Source organism: Populus alba, chromosome 2 (assembly GCF_005239225.2).
Source record: "Populus alba chromosome 2, ASM523922v2, whole genome shotgun sequence".
Taxonomy (NCBI): domain Eukaryota; kingdom Viridiplantae; phylum Streptophyta; class Magnoliopsida; order Malpighiales; family Salicaceae; genus Populus; species Populus alba.
In genome coordinates this window covers 11,099,484-11,114,352 of record NC_133285.1, presented here as the reverse complement: position 1 = coordinate 11,114,352, position 14,869 = coordinate 11,099,484, and the positions used below count along the sequence as shown (strand labels likewise).

Sequence of the window (14,869 nt, the reverse complement as noted above, 5' to 3'; positions counted from 1 at the left end):
TTTGACTGGTTAACCCGTATTGACTTGGGTTTTTATCTTGTTTTTTTAATTGATATTTTTTTTAAAAAAAATAATACGTCCTTCAACATTGAATTGATTGATAATTGAGTTTCAGAATTTGTTTTCATTTGCTTTCTATGAAGTTTATCCCTATCATATGGTCCGGTTTGTAGATTTGATAGGTTAATTCAAGTTGTTTGTTTGTATGGTCTCTTTTTTTAATTGAGTTAAATTTTTTAATTTTAACCTTTAATATTGGTTTAATTGAGAATAAAGTTTTATATTTTGTTTTGATTTGTTAACTATAGGGTTATTTCAGTCTCATGATACGAGTTGTGTATTTAACAGATGAAGCCGGATCAATCTAATATGCTTTCGTCTCAATATGTTTTTTAAAACATGTCATCTTAATTTTTTTTTAATTAAACTATATTTTTAACAATTTTCCAAATTATTTTTAGACTCATTAGGTTAATCAAATTATATAAATCAGCTCCCATATCATTTATATTTAATTCTACTAGAGAATATGTTAGTAGGATACAGATATCTTTTTATATTAAAAAAAATGAGCGCAGAGTAATACAATAGAAACTTGGAAGCAAAGACCACGGATTTGGTGGAATCCCTTGGGTCCAAAACTGTTAGGACTGAAGGAGACAAGTGAACATACCTATCATATAAAGGCTTCCTCATTCTAAGAACCATAATGAGAGAGAGAGAGAGAGAGAGAGAGACGTAGAAGAGGTCTGGATTGGTTTTCTACTCACCGCCGGTTCCATTCAAAGAATAAATAAAGATATCATTTCCTTTTTACTCGTTAATTCAATTCTTTAACAGCCAGCTACCATTTCTTTCTTCCCACATAAAAAAGTCCATGAAAATGACCGATTGTGAATGCTTGGAGATGTAGAAAAAACCCCAGCTAATATGCAATCCAAGCCACAAAAGTCTCTTTCGTTACTTGCAAGGTAGAAATTTGGATCATGTGAACATGTTCTGATTGGCTTAAGATGAAATCTGCCTGTCCATTTCCACTATTGGTTAGTGAATTTGATATCAAATTGAATGATTGAGAGAGGGGGGGGGGGAGAGAGAGAGTTTCTTGTGATGCCTGTAGTTCCGGATCTAACAACAATCGGATTCCAAAGTAAAATAAAAGTAATTAATCAGATTCTATTTCTGAGAATGGTTGATGATGTGTCACGCTTTGTCCCTTCTGATTATTGGTTTCCTGATTTGGACCGGAAGGATTGATATTATTTTCTTGTAATCCATGTTGAGTTTATCACTCTTTGTTTTAAATATGGCTGACGCATGGACCTTGACTTCGCAGGGCCAATTGTCTGTGACACAAATACAGATCCCTTCCTCAAACAAAACAAAAGGAGAAGCTGTTGCGGTTTATAACAAGCAATAAATGACACAGCCCTAAGAACTGAGGGGGAGTTGGAATCTGAAACAGAATCAAACAAACTACCAGACATGATTCTGTCAAGCTTCTTTCGATGAATACTATAATGTGAATGACCAACCGGGTCTTCCTTGTTTTCTGAAAAAATCTAAGCAGGTGTCAGAAGTGAGCAGAACTCAAAGGGTGATTGTTTTGTTTTGGTTCGGCCACTTGTGTTCGAGTGACATGGATGATTTACCAAAAGTTTTGTATGGGTGGAGCTGGGAAGAAAACAAGCTGTTTGAGATGGCTTTGGCTGTGGTTGATGAAGAAGACCCAGATAGATGGAAGGTGGTTGCAGCCATGGTTGGAGGGAGGAAGAGTGAAGAGGATGTGCAAAAACATTATGTGATCCTCTTGGAGGATTTGCAGGGAATAGAGTCTGGTAAATTGGATCACACACTTGTTGGAGAAGCCCAGCCTTGTGTTCAAGTTGACTGCTCTCAATCTGTATGTTGGACAGATGAAGATAACAAGTATGTATTAAACCTTTAATTGATGAATTGGATTTGCTTTTAAAAAATTTTCTTTTCCTATTCTGGTTCTTCTTCCTTCTTCTTTTTGTCCGTGTTGAAGTGTTTTCATTAACATATTCTGGCTCTAATCTGATGATGCTCCATGCCCGCTGTAGATAACCAGAACAGCTTCATTTAATTCTTCTAAAAGTATTTATCTTCATATCCATTCCAGATTCTCAAGTCACTAAAACGCATTCAATTTATTATCTTGAAAATTCTATATCATTTCCGTTCAGAATTTCAGATACACTCATTTAATCGTTTGGTCAACCATGTGAATCCAATATTGCCAGTCTGATCGATCAAGGGCCAGATAACACAGAAAATCTTTTGGTCTTTCCACTTTTTTCTACGAGGATTTTTCTGGTCTGCCTGTCATCCTTGCTGTGGTTTCTTTGACAAAATCTTTCTCAGGCCATTGAGATAACAGTGTCCTAATAGGGCCAGCCAATTCCTCCCGAGAAATGCATCAGGTTTATACCTTTCCGCTGTCTAATTATGCAGTGATTTCTGGCTGATGCATTTTTATTTCCAGTCTAAAGAAAACGATCAATACAGTATGATCTTGGTCGCGAGTAGCAATCCACTATTCCTCAGTCAACATACACTCAACATACGGCAAGCCTTAAGGAAACTAGGTGTAAAATCACTTGTAATAAAAAAATTAAACGTGGAGAGCACAAAGTAAATCAACGTCTCTGTCTCAATAGATTTACCATTTTAGCTTGAATAGGCTGCATGTAATGTACCAGTGATTGGAGCCAGCCTGGTTTCATGATTTATTTTATTTCAGACAGGTTAAAAATTCTCCTTGGCAGTTAGATGACAGTTTGCTCAAATGTCTTGTTTCTTTTGTTGTTCCTGAACTTTGCTATATCTTCGTATTCCAGGTTGCTGATACGACTGGACATAGATTGATTGGTAGGGTTGGCAAACAATTCATCAGAGCAGAACTATTCCTGTTGAGCTACTGCTCAGGAAGATTGCAAGTCAGGAACATAATTGATGGTGGTTGGAGTATCAATTCTTAAGCTTTGTTCGTAGTTTGTAAGGCACAATATATATCTGTCCTTTGTAAATCAGAAGTTGCCAATGAAGTGTGGATCAGAAGTGTTTAATCTTCCAATCTTTGCCTTTCATTTTCTTTCCTTTTCCTTTTTTGAATTCCAAGTCTTGGCCCGACAGTCAACCATCACACTTGTTCTTTTACTGTTTATTACCAATGGTTTAAGTGCTTAGGATTTCCACAACTGGCCAGAACCATCTTGGACTTGTCTCATGTTGACCACCTGAGGCTCCTTTACCAGCACAATGTGATCAAGATGTCTGACTACAGAAATGTTGTTAGGATTCCTTACACCACACCGACTTTTGTTTATCACCAAGTCTAGTTTATGAAGAAAGAGAGGAGCTTGTGAAATGAATATTCAGAAAAGTACAATGTGCTCTGCACATTAAACAGCCATTTGCAAGGGGAACGAACAAGGTCCAAGAAAGCGAACGGTTGAAATCCCTGCATTTGTCGCAGCACAATGTTATGTTGAAGCAAAAGTACACTGTGAGAGCATGAAAATTGTTCTGTAACAAAGCCATAGTCATGGCAAAACTTGAAATTACAATCCTTTTGAGGAAATAAAAAGTAAAATATTGATGCTTTGTCAAGTTGATGTTCTTCAAGGAGGGGAATCGATATATCAGACGATACCAACATCACGATCATCAGATTATCAGGAGGTTACAAGGAATTCTCGCCTGTACTTAGAAGTTGATTCTAAGCTTTTTAGTGTCCAAACAAAGATCTCCATTGCTATTGATCAATGCCTTGGTTTTTCCTGGCAGCTCATATGGCAACGTTTTGATCTATAATGTTACAAGGGCCGGCAGAAAACGGGAATAAACAATTCAACCCCTTTTTTTTTTTTTTTTTTTTTTTTATCTCGAGCTTCATGCTTAGAGGAGCTGTCTTCAAAGGACGTCTATCCCTGGAAAATTGTTCTGACTGCAGCAAGTGACCATATTCATATCCTCATGGGCGAATTTACCATCGGCCAAAGATAACAACAAGCTTTACATTATCTCAGTGATTCAAATACATAAAAGGAACCACATGATACTCTATTCTTATGATATATAAACTCGTCAAAATGTAGCAGCTTCATCTGCCTGGAGACTCAAAATTTGATATCACCATTGATTTGTTGTTTGGAGGTAAACAAAGAAGGAATGGTTGTACAAATCTGTCCCCATCAATGAAGCCTCTGATGGTGCTGAACTCACTACGGTGGAAGCGAAAAACGCTTCCTACATACATTTGTTATTTCGATCATAAGGATTATTTTCTCTGCAGAAAGTTAGGGCTAAAAAGAGCAACAAATAAATAGCATTTAATACTATGATGTGATAAATCACTAATGGTCAGTGCTAGGACGATTTTTTTCTTCTTGTTGAATAAAATGCAGCTGCTGCTGCTACATTTCGCTTATCACAGTTCTAAATTAAGTGACAGGAAAAAAAAAAAAAAAGTTAATGGAAACAAAAGAAGGGAGGAGAAAAAGAAGAGCCACAAGCCAGGGAAGAGGCAGTGCATGGGTAGGGCCAAAACAGGTACTTCTGTTAGTAGCTCCATCCATGCTCTGCCTGTTCCCCGTCTTCATGTGTCTCTTTCTGCTCCCTCTCCCCACGATCCCTGTTTACGTACCTTCACCTTTCGTTGTGCTTCCATACCATGCCAGCTACTGCCACCACCAAAAGTAACCTCTCAAAGCCTCAGCCTTCTCCTTACAAAAAAAGCTTACAATAAAGTTTTGGAACACGCTTCCCCTTGGGTGATTTGGGACCATGCTGTCCATGGGGCTTTTATAAGTCAACAAGGCAAAGCATTATAGTACAGACATGTACTACCAGTTCTACTTGGACTAGCTAACCCTGTACTGCCTCCTTTCAGTACTAATCAGATTAGGGTTTCCAGGGAATGCGTACTGCACTCTTTTTTGTACTTGTGAAACTCAAGTCATTAACAAAAGTAATTAAACCATTCTTAATCATACTGATTGTCACATGCAATTATTTAAAAACAAAAACAAAAATGTAACTCTTTACTATCTTCTTTATACAAATTCCGCAATCATATTCATAAACAATTATTTTATAGGGGACTTGATTGGAAATATTAATAGAGTTACTTCTAACAACCGAAATCTCCAAGATCCTTCACTGGTGAACGGATATTTGATTTTATGAAACTGAAATTAGGTCCGCGAAGAGCAGGTTGCAGACTTGTCGTCCTGCCAATGGAGTAAAATGTAGATTCTGATTTGCTCCCACGGAAACCAGAAGGCAGAAAAAACATGGATTTACCATCGAAATCAAGAGAGCAGAACAAATGCCACACTAAAATTAAAGCATTGCATAATCCGATACAAACCCTTAAAAGTCACACTTGCATCAGAGTTCAACCTCCTTTCCCGTCTAACCTATCCCTAAAACTAAACAGGCAGCCTGATATCGATCTATCTGACATGTGCTTAATGAATTTAAGGTACAGCTCTAGAAAACGTGATACATCTAATAGGCCACAGTGCATGATACTTTATTGTGGCCTTCTCCTTTGCACCTGCTGCAATGCAGTGGCCTTTTAACCACTCCTCTTGACCGAATTCTTCTCTTTTTGGGAGAGCCAGAGATTCGACGAAGAGGGGAAGGAAGTACCTGAACCTCTGACAATTCTTGAGGTGCAGGCTTATCCACTGTTGGAACAGGCTTTATTGATTCAGAATATGTTAAGCGATAAGCTTCAGTTGTATAAAATTTGGAGCAGTAATCATATACATCCCTACCAATGTGTTGAAGCACCGCCACAGCATGCGAACACGGGAAACCATTAAGTTGCCATTCCCTGCAACTGCAGTCCCAGGCATCTATGTTAACAACATTAACTGCACCCAAAAAATCTTGCACCTCAAAAGTGTTACTGGGTGAAAACATAACTTGAAGCGACTGTGCCTTGAGAATCTCTTTCTGCAATTTATCCTCCACAGATGGAGTTAATCTTGTAAGCCACTGATCTGAATCCACCTTTCGAGTGTAAATTAGCTCCATCAATTTATGGCGAATGGTATCAATAATCTTCGTTACTGGTAATGCCGTGAGCTCAGTTAACCAACTATAAAACGACTCAGCAATGCCTGATGTTATATGGTTGTACCTTGCACCTTCAAAAAATGAGTTTGCCCAGTGCACGGGCTCACTTTGCAAAATCCATTCATAAGCTTCGGGTGAAATACTCTTGATGCTTTCGATGCACTTTCTAAATGCATCAAGTGTGGGAGCATATGCAGCATCGAAAAGATGTCCAACGATGACACCAATAATTTCATGAATGCACGGACCCTTAAGATCCCTCTTCAACTCTTCTGCCAGATAGCGAAGGCAATAAGCATGGTAAGAATTCTCAAAAACCACAGAAATTGACTGTCCTAGTGCCATCTGTCTATCTGCCACAAATGTTATTGGCTGAAGTGTTGGAAGTGCAGATTTCAACTGTACCAAAAACCAATGCCAGTTATCACCACTCACCACATCCACAATAGCAAAAGCAACAGGGAAAATACCATAATTTCCATCCACTGCCGCTGCAGTCAGCAATTCTGATTGATATTTTGATTGCAGGCTCATAGTATCAAGGAAAAGCAAGGGGCGACAACCACTCTGAAAACCATGTAGTGAAGCATGAAAGGCAACAAATAGACGATGAAAACTCAGGTCCTCCCTGGTGTTAAGAGAGACAGCAGTACCCGGATTTGTCTCTACAATCTTCTCGCACAACCATGGTAATTGATTGTAGGCCTCTCTGTATGAACCCTGAATCTCCTCTGTGGCAGCCTCCATCCAACGTCGAACCTGTGAATATCTCAATTCAATTCCAAATTCCTGCTGAATTTGATTAGCAATTTCCTTGGGTTTGACATTAGGACTATCATGCAACTTTTCTTTGACGATACCTTCCACTACTTTCTTTGAGGCTCGAGGATGACTATCTGTACCAGTACCAGCTCCACATGTATGGATTTCATTCAGCCTCTTAATTCGGAATAAGTGTGTGGTAGACAACCTTGATGCAAAAATCCTCCAAGGGCAGCCATCAACACTACACTTGACACTTACACGCATACTATCATTTTTCTTAAACTTGACTGTGAATCCCTGAGCAATGGAATACTTGCGTAAAGCATCACGGACTTCACGGACATTATTAAACTGCTGGTGAAGACCAGTTATGCAATTCTCCCATAACTTAACACGTTTCAGCTGTCCAACACTCTCAATTTCACCAGCAGCTGCAGCCAAGGTGTTGAATCGCCCAGCATTCTCAGAAGCAGGAGCAGAAGCAAGAAAAGCAGGAGCAGGAGCGGGAGCGGGAGCAGCAGCAACAGGTGTAACATTGAGAGGGGTCTCTTGTTGGACCAATCTCTTCTTGCTGGCCCTGCAAGACCAATCATGCATTAACATGAAATAAAACACAAGTATGACAATTACATCAGTTTGGAAACAATTATATCCACATGGTCAGCAGCATCTCATTACAGTTCAAATCAAAGATCAGACCCTTGCCAACATTTTAAGAATACCATCAGAAGCTAGGCGATCCATTCAACAGAGGAAAGCAACATAAACCTTCCTCTTCCACATTTTAAGAAGATATGCAAATTACCTTTTACGTGGAGTTGTAATCAGGGCTCCAGTTGTACTAGGCATAACTGAGGCTAAAGCTGTTGAGCTCTCATTCTTAATGACAAATACATCCACGGTCACCGAGTTTCCATGAAAATCAAGGAATCGTTGAAGGTCTTTGTCACTCGAAATCGTGATCAGAGTCCGCATGTTATTGGGCAGAAAGTACTTGATGGTCATTGAATCAGCTCCATACTTCCACATATCAGCCATCTCTGACCTCAAATCATCAAATTTAGTCTCACGACTTACACTAATAGCATGGGCATCTCCACCAACATATGACAAGGAACCATCACTAGCAGTGGTAAACTTCCCACCAGATTGACATATCACAATAGGGTTACTCATCACTTTTTTCCAATTCTTTGCCGCAAGTGTCAATTATCGAATTCAATAAGACCAAAACAAATAATCTGTCCAGAAAAGAATAAAAAAATTAATTAATTAATCAATGGAAATCCAGTTCTAAACAAGACATAGCTAGCTGTAACAAATTATAAAATTTGAAATACACAAATCTTGACAATTGATATCCTTTGTACGCAGTCACAGGACTATTCAGCAGGGTCAAACATTAAGCATGGTAAGCAATTGTTAATTAAAAAAAAACAAAAAGCTTTCTTTCTTGCAAATTATGAAATAAAAAAATTTGAACGCAGGAGCAAACCTAAATTCAACATATGACAACAATGTAGAACGAAAATAAAATAACTTTGATAGAAAAACAATCAAAAGAAAAGAAAGGGAAACAAACTGACCCCGGAGCTGAAATTGCAAGACAAGGCCAAAAACCCTTAGCTTTTACTCCATTGAAGAAGAAAAGAAACCTTAGATTTAAGATTTTGGGGGGGGGGGGGTTTAGGGTTTGAATTAAGGTGGGTTTTGGGTTTTGATGGTGAAGGAGGTGAATTGAAATAAAATTGTGGTTTTGGATTGATTGGAAATTTCGAGGTTAGGTTTTGGACTTTTAGGGATCTCTCTCCTCTCTCTCTCTGTCAAAATTCTCAAAAGTACCGAGAGTTGGATGAAAACGCAAATTACCATAAAAAAGAGTGGCTGACCTTTATATATAAATAAAAAAAAAGACAAATTCACTCCTCGTTTTCATTGTTTTTGGGCTTTAAATGTGGGCCTATTGTCGGTTTACTAGGCTGGAGAGTGCAATCTCATAGGTGGGCCGTGTAATCTAATTGTGGGCCTGGTTGAATGCAGATCAGTCAGGACTTCTTGTTCCCACTCGAACTCCGGATGCAATAACCATTGTGACGTCACCTCATAATTAGAAAGAGCTCACCCATCAATATGAAAAATTGTATGACAACACTGAAAAAAACTGCACGTGTTACCACAGCAACAACCCCAGAAACAAATCAAATAAAATATTGCAACAACCCCAGAAACAAATCAAATAAAATATTTTAAAGTGAGTATCTCATATTTATATTTAATCAATTCATTTAATTTTATTCAAAAACAAAATCTTTTTAAAAAAAGTTAAATTTAACAAAGAACGATAGATAAAAAGATTCAGAGATAAATTATGTTCATTTTTAAAATTAAGTGAAAAATTCTATAGAAAGCAAATAAAAAAACATCTCAATCCCAATTAAAAAAATGTCAAATGATGGAACTAAAAAAAAAAACTTAAGAAAAAGAGAAAAATAACACGAAGTAAAGCAGAACAAATCATCAAAACTTGAGATAATTTTCCAAACTCATAACTCGTAAAATCATAGATTCAATCAAGAAACTCAATTTTCAATCAATTTAATATTGAAAGATGAAACTTGAAAAAAAAAAATCAATTTTAAAAAATTATCAGAGTAAAAAAAATAACAATAAAAAATAGAGATTAAATCTAATAAATAAAAAATTGAAGGAGGATGAAATCTAAAAAACATATTTTTAAAAATTATATCAAATGAAACAAGTAGCAATCAAAAGAATAAAGATTAAATATGACATTAAAAATTGGTGGATGAAATTGAAAAAAAAATCTAATTTTATAAATTATTTTAAATAAAAAAAATATAATAAAAAGAACTTGACCACAAATTGAGGAAAAACAAATTGAAGGGTTGTTGTAAAAAAATAAAAGGGTCAATTATGGAAATTGATAAAGAAAAAGAAAAGAATGAAAGAAAAGGTCATTAGCACCAAACTAGAAGTTTGTTGACAACATGTGTCTCCCAAACATGAAGAGGCCGCCGAGACGATTCTAATGTTGGTTCGAAAGCCAACTTTTAACCATTAAAAGATGTCGAACATGTTGCTCAAAGAGCTTGCAACAACAACCAACGTACTGATGCTTATAATGTAAGTATTAACCACTTTTTATAATATTTATATTTAATAAAATATTAAATTGTTCCTAGTCAACTTGATTATAACAAAATAAAATCATGATAAAAATATATATAAAAAAAACCTAGATGTCAATTAAAGAACTTTTACTTTTGAGAAATCTTATTGCAATTTGAAAAGGTGAAAAGATACTAAAACATCCATAGAATTATGTTAATTAATTAATTCTTGCTTTGAACGGTAATTTAGTTATTTTTCTGGGTTAAAAAAGTTGAAAAGATCTATATGCCCCTAATTAATCCAACAATAATTAATGAACCTTGTAAAATACTATTTTACTCCCAATAGCCAATATCTAGTCCAAGATTTTTTATTAGAAGGGTAAGATTGAAATTTTATAATAGCAAACTAATATGTTTATGTATATAATCAAACACTGAGCCTTTTTATTTATTTTTTTTTTATGTTTTTAATTTACACTAAACTTATCTCAATGTTGTCTATTATTGTTATTTTTTATTATTATTAATATGGGTGTCTAGTACAACTTATATGTACATCGATTAATTCAATAGAATCTGACTCGAACTAGTGATCTCTAAATTATAAATCTAAAATTTAACGGTTAAATTACACACTTCAAAGTTTGTTCCCTCCCTTGTTAGTTTTACTTCAACCAACACCACATGAATCGTGTATTTATCTTATGTGTTTGCTCAGGCTGAAAAACACAATTTTGACAGTTTGGTGTTTACAAAACATATATAACTAATTGGTTAATATCTTGAAAAAAAAAATAAATATAAAAATATATTTAATAAAAAAAATATTAACTGAGATATAAAATAAATATATTTTTATAATAATTTAAATTAAATTTAAATACTTTCAAAAAAAAAAAATTATCTCTGTGCTTTTCTATTCCGACAGACTAATTAAAAGTTAACTAAGCTAAGGCATACATTTAACCTTAAAGAATGGGATCGAAACTTGAAAGAGGAAGGTGCAGCCATTAATTATTATTATTATTTTATTATGCTAGCTGTAAGGAATTAATGCAGTTCAAGCCATGTACGAATATAGCACTTGAACTTGGCTTTAGCTCCCGTGAAATTTCTCTGCCGTGTTGTTCTGACCAGTTTGGTACTGAGTTAGGTCAACCACATGGTAGGGCCAATCCACCTAGGTCCAAATTAGAATGACACGTGTCCCACAATTAAAATGACCACATGGTAAGACCGGTTTCGCACTCCAGGAAATTATTGTCCTAACAGTCGAGGAAAGCTGCACGGTTGCTTTTCCTTCCTGGCGAGTAGATCACGCGTCATTGCATGAGAAGAAGATGACTTCTATACTTGAAACAAAATACTGGGGAGATGCAATAAAATTGACACAGTTCATATTTCTTTCACATTAATTGATGTTTCGGGATACAATTGGATGCGATGACGTGCCTCACAGCACAAGAATGCCAGGCCCTTGCGGGTTTTTTTGGCAACTCCAATCCCAGCTTTCTAAATTATCATTGTACCCCTTTCCCCTTTTAATCTCGAAAGGGATTTTTCTGAAAGAAAAAAGAATTTTGAACACAAATTATGTGAAAGTAACATCAAAATCACTAATAGTCCACTCCGCTACTTCATCTTTGTCGCTAACAAAAATCTCAGTACCCATGTCGATGGATCTCCATATTCTTCTAGCAGGAGGGGTACCTGGATCCTGCAGTGAAAGAACTAAAATGGTGACTATCTGGTTGTTCATCACTTTTATAGCATTTACACCTAAAAGAGGTTGTTTGACTACTGACCTGATAGAAGTAAAGTCTGCTTGCTAGCTCACCCACATCAAGCTCCCAAGTTCTGGCATCCCCAACCCAACCATCCCCTTGTTTTGTTGGATAGCCATAGTCAGCCCATATAGGATGAGGCAGCAACTGAACTAGCTCTTGTGCCTGAGGATTGCTGTAGGGATCACAAGTGCTGACAGGTTTCTCTAAAAATTGAGCATTCTCTGGAGCACAGTAGTAGTGATACGCCCCATACGGGAAGTTAGCTGTATCATTTCTGTAAATTTTTGTGTTGTTTGGAGTAATGTGGTATGGTGGGCAGTTTCCTAGATTTGTGGGACTGCACCAAGCTGGAGTTTCAGGATTGATAATCATCTCACTGTATCTGGTTATGTCGGTAAGCACATCTCCATCGCATGGAGCACCATTGTTCTTCCAACAGCTCCCGATATCTATCAAATAGAACTGGCTCTTGGGTCCTCCCCCTTGTTTCACATCCAAAGTCACTCTGACCTTGAAATTAGGTGATTCTGGAAGCTGCAAGACAGCTAACTTGTTACTAATTTCAGGGGGACAATCATACAAAAAGCAGGACTGGTGTAATTTGTTACTCTACTGTGGTTCATACTGATCTGAATCCAGGCAAACTGATTTAGTAATTTTATCACGTAGTTTCATTTTACACGAATGAGTATCAGAGCAAACACAAAACACATAATCAATATCTTCATGACTAAGTATGTGCTCTTTTGTATACTGACACGTATATTTAAGAGCTTACCGAACAAGGATAGGAACAAGTCTCCAAATTTACTACGTATCAGTTCCTTTTGTCTTCCTAATCAAACCTGCAACCTCAAGACCGGTGGTGCCATCCATCACAAGACTTGTTAAGTAAAGGAAGTGTGCACTTGCAACCATGTCCAAATGGCTGAAGCTTCTCGTGTCCTATGATTATAAAAAGATTACGAGGCCCGTGACCTCCACCAAATCTTTCAAGGCCTATAGAAACAGTGCTAGTTGGACAAATCCCAGTAGAAGTTTACAATATGGATTAAGAATCAACTGGATTTTGACCATTTTGTTAGATATGAGCTTGAAAATAGTAAAATATCAGATGAATAACCGAGTTCCAAAATGGCTGTAAAGGACAGAGACAGCTAACCAAAATCATTTTGATACCCTGATTTAATATTCCGGGTAGGTCCAATCATTGATTGTTTCCTATGACAAAGTGATCAATTTTAATAAACAAGAAATAAAACAAATATCAATTTTCATTAACAAGAAACAAAACAAATCTCTATCTGCCAAGCCACAAGAATACACCTTCATCATCAAGACACACCAGAGTACCTTCTCCTGTTTTCTTTTCCTTTACTAAGTAATGAATAACTGAATATAGAAAGGCGAACTCATACGTATTTTCTAGTGCAGCTTAGTTTTAATCTGTGAAGATGACTGGATTTGCTTTGAAATTGAGGAGGAAAAAAATATTTCAAACAGTTTCTACTTACAATTTTGAGCATTCCTCTTGTGTCATAGTGATACCCTCCAGAAAATCCTGTAGTTGCATCAGCTCTGAGGTACAGCATCAGCCATGGGTACTTCTTTGAAGTCTTGAGCTTGTGGCTAAAGACCCAGCTTCCATTACGAACTGTTTTTTCCCAAACCACTTCATAAAAAGAGATTCCATCAAGTCCACTTCCAATGTCAGAACCCAAATCATATGTCCCATTGAAACTTCCTCTCATTATACCACCATCCGAAAGCTTAGTCTGCTGATGATGCAACATGGGTTGATTCATACAACCCTTTCCAAAACAAGGAAACCTTCCCGGACTAAAAGGAGGGACCTTTTTCCCATTCCTTGGACACAAACCGGAAGTTGTGTCATAGTTTCCATTTTTAAGCATGACCATCCAAAACTGCCATGGATTCGGGGTATCCTCAACTTGACATAATGAACCCAGGTATAGCTCCTTCTGCATTGCATAAAGGTCGGTATTGTTTATGGCTTTTGTGGCCATACCTGGGAAAGGCTGTCCTACCCCGAGTTTGTTATCAGCTTCACTTACCTTGTGTTTCAGAAAAGAACCTGCCTCATTTTTAACAAAGAATTAGCATGCATATAACAGAAACAGTGGAGACAGTTGAGTGCAACAGATAAAAGAGTCAAATACATCATGAACAAGAACTGATTTATTTGTGTGTTTATGTATAAAAGCTAGATTAAAGAAAATTAAAAGAAAAACCATGATAGTGATGAACATTTCCTTCAAATGAATAGAAGCTTCGAGTAAACACGCCCATTTGAGCAACAACAAAGATTTAGATGTTGATTTTGGCAATAAAGAACTCAATAATTGAAAAGGAATAGTAACAAAGAAAGACCCACTCTGCAATACTGCGTGTTTCCTTCTACGGTGCTTGTTCTTACTTGAGAGGTCAAAGCAATCAGCTGCTCTGGGGCTACCCATGCCTGGAGCTTCTTGGCCAACTTCATTGCAGAAATTCCAAGCTTCGAAGGCCACTCTCAAACCATCCCTTCTCATTCCCGGGTCTCCGACAGCTGTTTCTCCGGCTGCGCCAGAAACACCCAGCACAACCACATTTACCAAGAAAAACACAACACGCAAATGGGTTTCCATGGCCATTCCCAGATGGGTGCTCGCTGCCTTAGAAACAGAGCTAACTGTCGTAATTTATACACTAGTATTAGATGGGGTCTGAGCCAGCAGGTCATGGTGGTCATTTCCTATATGATTCTAGTGTAAAAGAAGTGACTGTAGATAACGAAGTTCATATTGTCGCAAAACCATTCTAGCCATTCATGCGGTCAAAGTAAAAAGCATAATAGTCGTTTAATTATTAGTAAAGCCATGGAAACAGAGTCATCGTATTAGAAAATCTTACTGTTAACGCCGATAACATTTAGCGTCATGATTGTATAAATCACTTATGTATTATACCATACACCAGATGGTGTGATTTGTTATCTTTAACTTATTTTAACACAATTTCTTCTTTTTTTTCCTGTCCTAAGATCTTTTTTTTTTTTAATATGTTAGAGTA

The 14,869-nt window shown here is 36.8% G+C and overlaps 3 protein-coding genes across 6 annotated transcripts; 1 reads left to right on the top strand and 2 right to left on the bottom strand.

The window, feature by feature from the left end:
* Positions 1-756: 756 nt before the first annotated feature.
* On the top strand, positions 757-3,097 carry LOC118044497 (protein RADIALIS-like 4). 3 transcript variants are annotated; one of them, XR_004686795.2, is made up of 3 exons: positions 757-971; positions 1,337-1,929; positions 2,862-3,097. XR_004686795.2 is itself a non-coding variant. In XM_073407551.1 (2 exons), the coding sequence occupies exons 1-2, from the start codon at positions 1,640-1,642 to the stop codon at positions 2,887-2,889; spliced, it is 318 nt and encodes a 105-aa protein (XP_073263652.1). In that variant the 5' UTR covers positions 1,304-1,639; the 3' UTR covers positions 2,890-3,097. The 3 variants fall into 3 exon arrangements, 1 of the variants encoding a protein (XP_073263652.1); XR_004686796.2 differs by lacking the exon at positions 757-971 and adding an exon at positions 1,144-1,161; XM_073407551.1 differs by lacking the exon at positions 757-971 and having other exon boundaries at positions 1,304-1,929.
* Positions 3,098-5,342: 2,245 nt separating this feature from the next.
* Positions 5,343-8,730, bottom strand: LOC118044496 (uncharacterized). Its single transcript, XM_035052804.2, has 3 exons — positions 8,463-8,730; positions 7,682-8,117; positions 5,343-7,453 (listed from the first exon to the last, which is right to left on the bottom strand). The coding sequence occupies exons 2-3, from the start codon at positions 8,050-8,052 to the stop codon at positions 5,536-5,538; spliced, it is 2,289 nt and encodes a 762-aa protein (XP_034908695.1). The 5' UTR covers positions 8,053-8,117; positions 8,463-8,730; the 3' UTR covers positions 5,343-5,535.
* Positions 8,731-11,385: 2,655 nt separating this feature from the next.
* Positions 11,386-14,639, bottom strand: LOC118044495 (uncharacterized). Of its 2 annotated transcripts, none has more exons than XM_035052803.2 (4): positions 14,235-14,639; positions 13,312-13,892; positions 11,816-12,331; positions 11,386-11,727 (listed from the first exon to the last, which is right to left on the bottom strand). In XM_035052803.2, exons 1-4 carry the CDS (start codon positions 14,449-14,451, stop codon positions 11,602-11,604), a joined length of 1,440 nt encoding a protein of 479 aa, XP_034908694.1. In that variant the 5' UTR covers positions 14,452-14,639; the 3' UTR covers positions 11,386-11,601. The 2 variants fall into 2 exon arrangements, with proteins under 2 accessions (XP_034908694.1, XP_034908691.1); XM_035052800.2 differs by having other exon boundaries at positions 14,193-14,635.
* Between the last annotated feature and the right edge of the window lie 230 nt (positions 14,640-14,869).

What these genes read in the sequence shown, in the direction of transcription:
- LOC118044497 (XM_073407551.1), top strand. Translation starts at nt 1,640, where the DNA reads ATGGATGATTTACCAAAAGTTTTGTATGGGTGGAGCTGGGAAGAAAAC. An exon ending in TGGACAGATGAAGATAACAA is followed by an intron (nt 1,930 to 2,861) that starts GTATGTATTAAA and finishes TTCGTATTCCAG; the next exon opens with GTTGCTGATACGACTGGACA.
- LOC118044496 (XM_035052804.2), bottom strand. Translation starts at nt 8,052, where the DNA reads ATGAGTAACCCTATTGTGATATGTCAATCTGGTGGGAAGTTTACCACT. An exon ending in ATTACAACTCCACGTAAAAG is followed by an intron (nt 7,454 to 7,681) that starts GTAATTTGCATA and finishes TTGGTCTTGCAG; the next exon opens with GGCCAGCAAGAAGAGATTGG.
- LOC118044495 (XM_035052800.2), bottom strand. Translation starts at nt 14,451, where the DNA reads ATGGCCATGGAAACCCATTTGCGTGTTGTGTTTTTCTTGGTAAATGTG. An exon ending in GAAACACGCAGTATTGCAGA is followed by an intron (nt 13,893 to 14,192) that starts GTGGGTCTTTCT and finishes AAAATGAGGCAG; the next exon opens with GTTCTTTTCTGAAACACAAG. An exon ending in GCAGACTTTACTTCTATCAG is followed by an intron (nt 11,728 to 11,815) that starts GTCAGTAGTCAA and finishes CTTTCACTGCAG; the next exon opens with GATCCAGGTACCCCTCCTGC.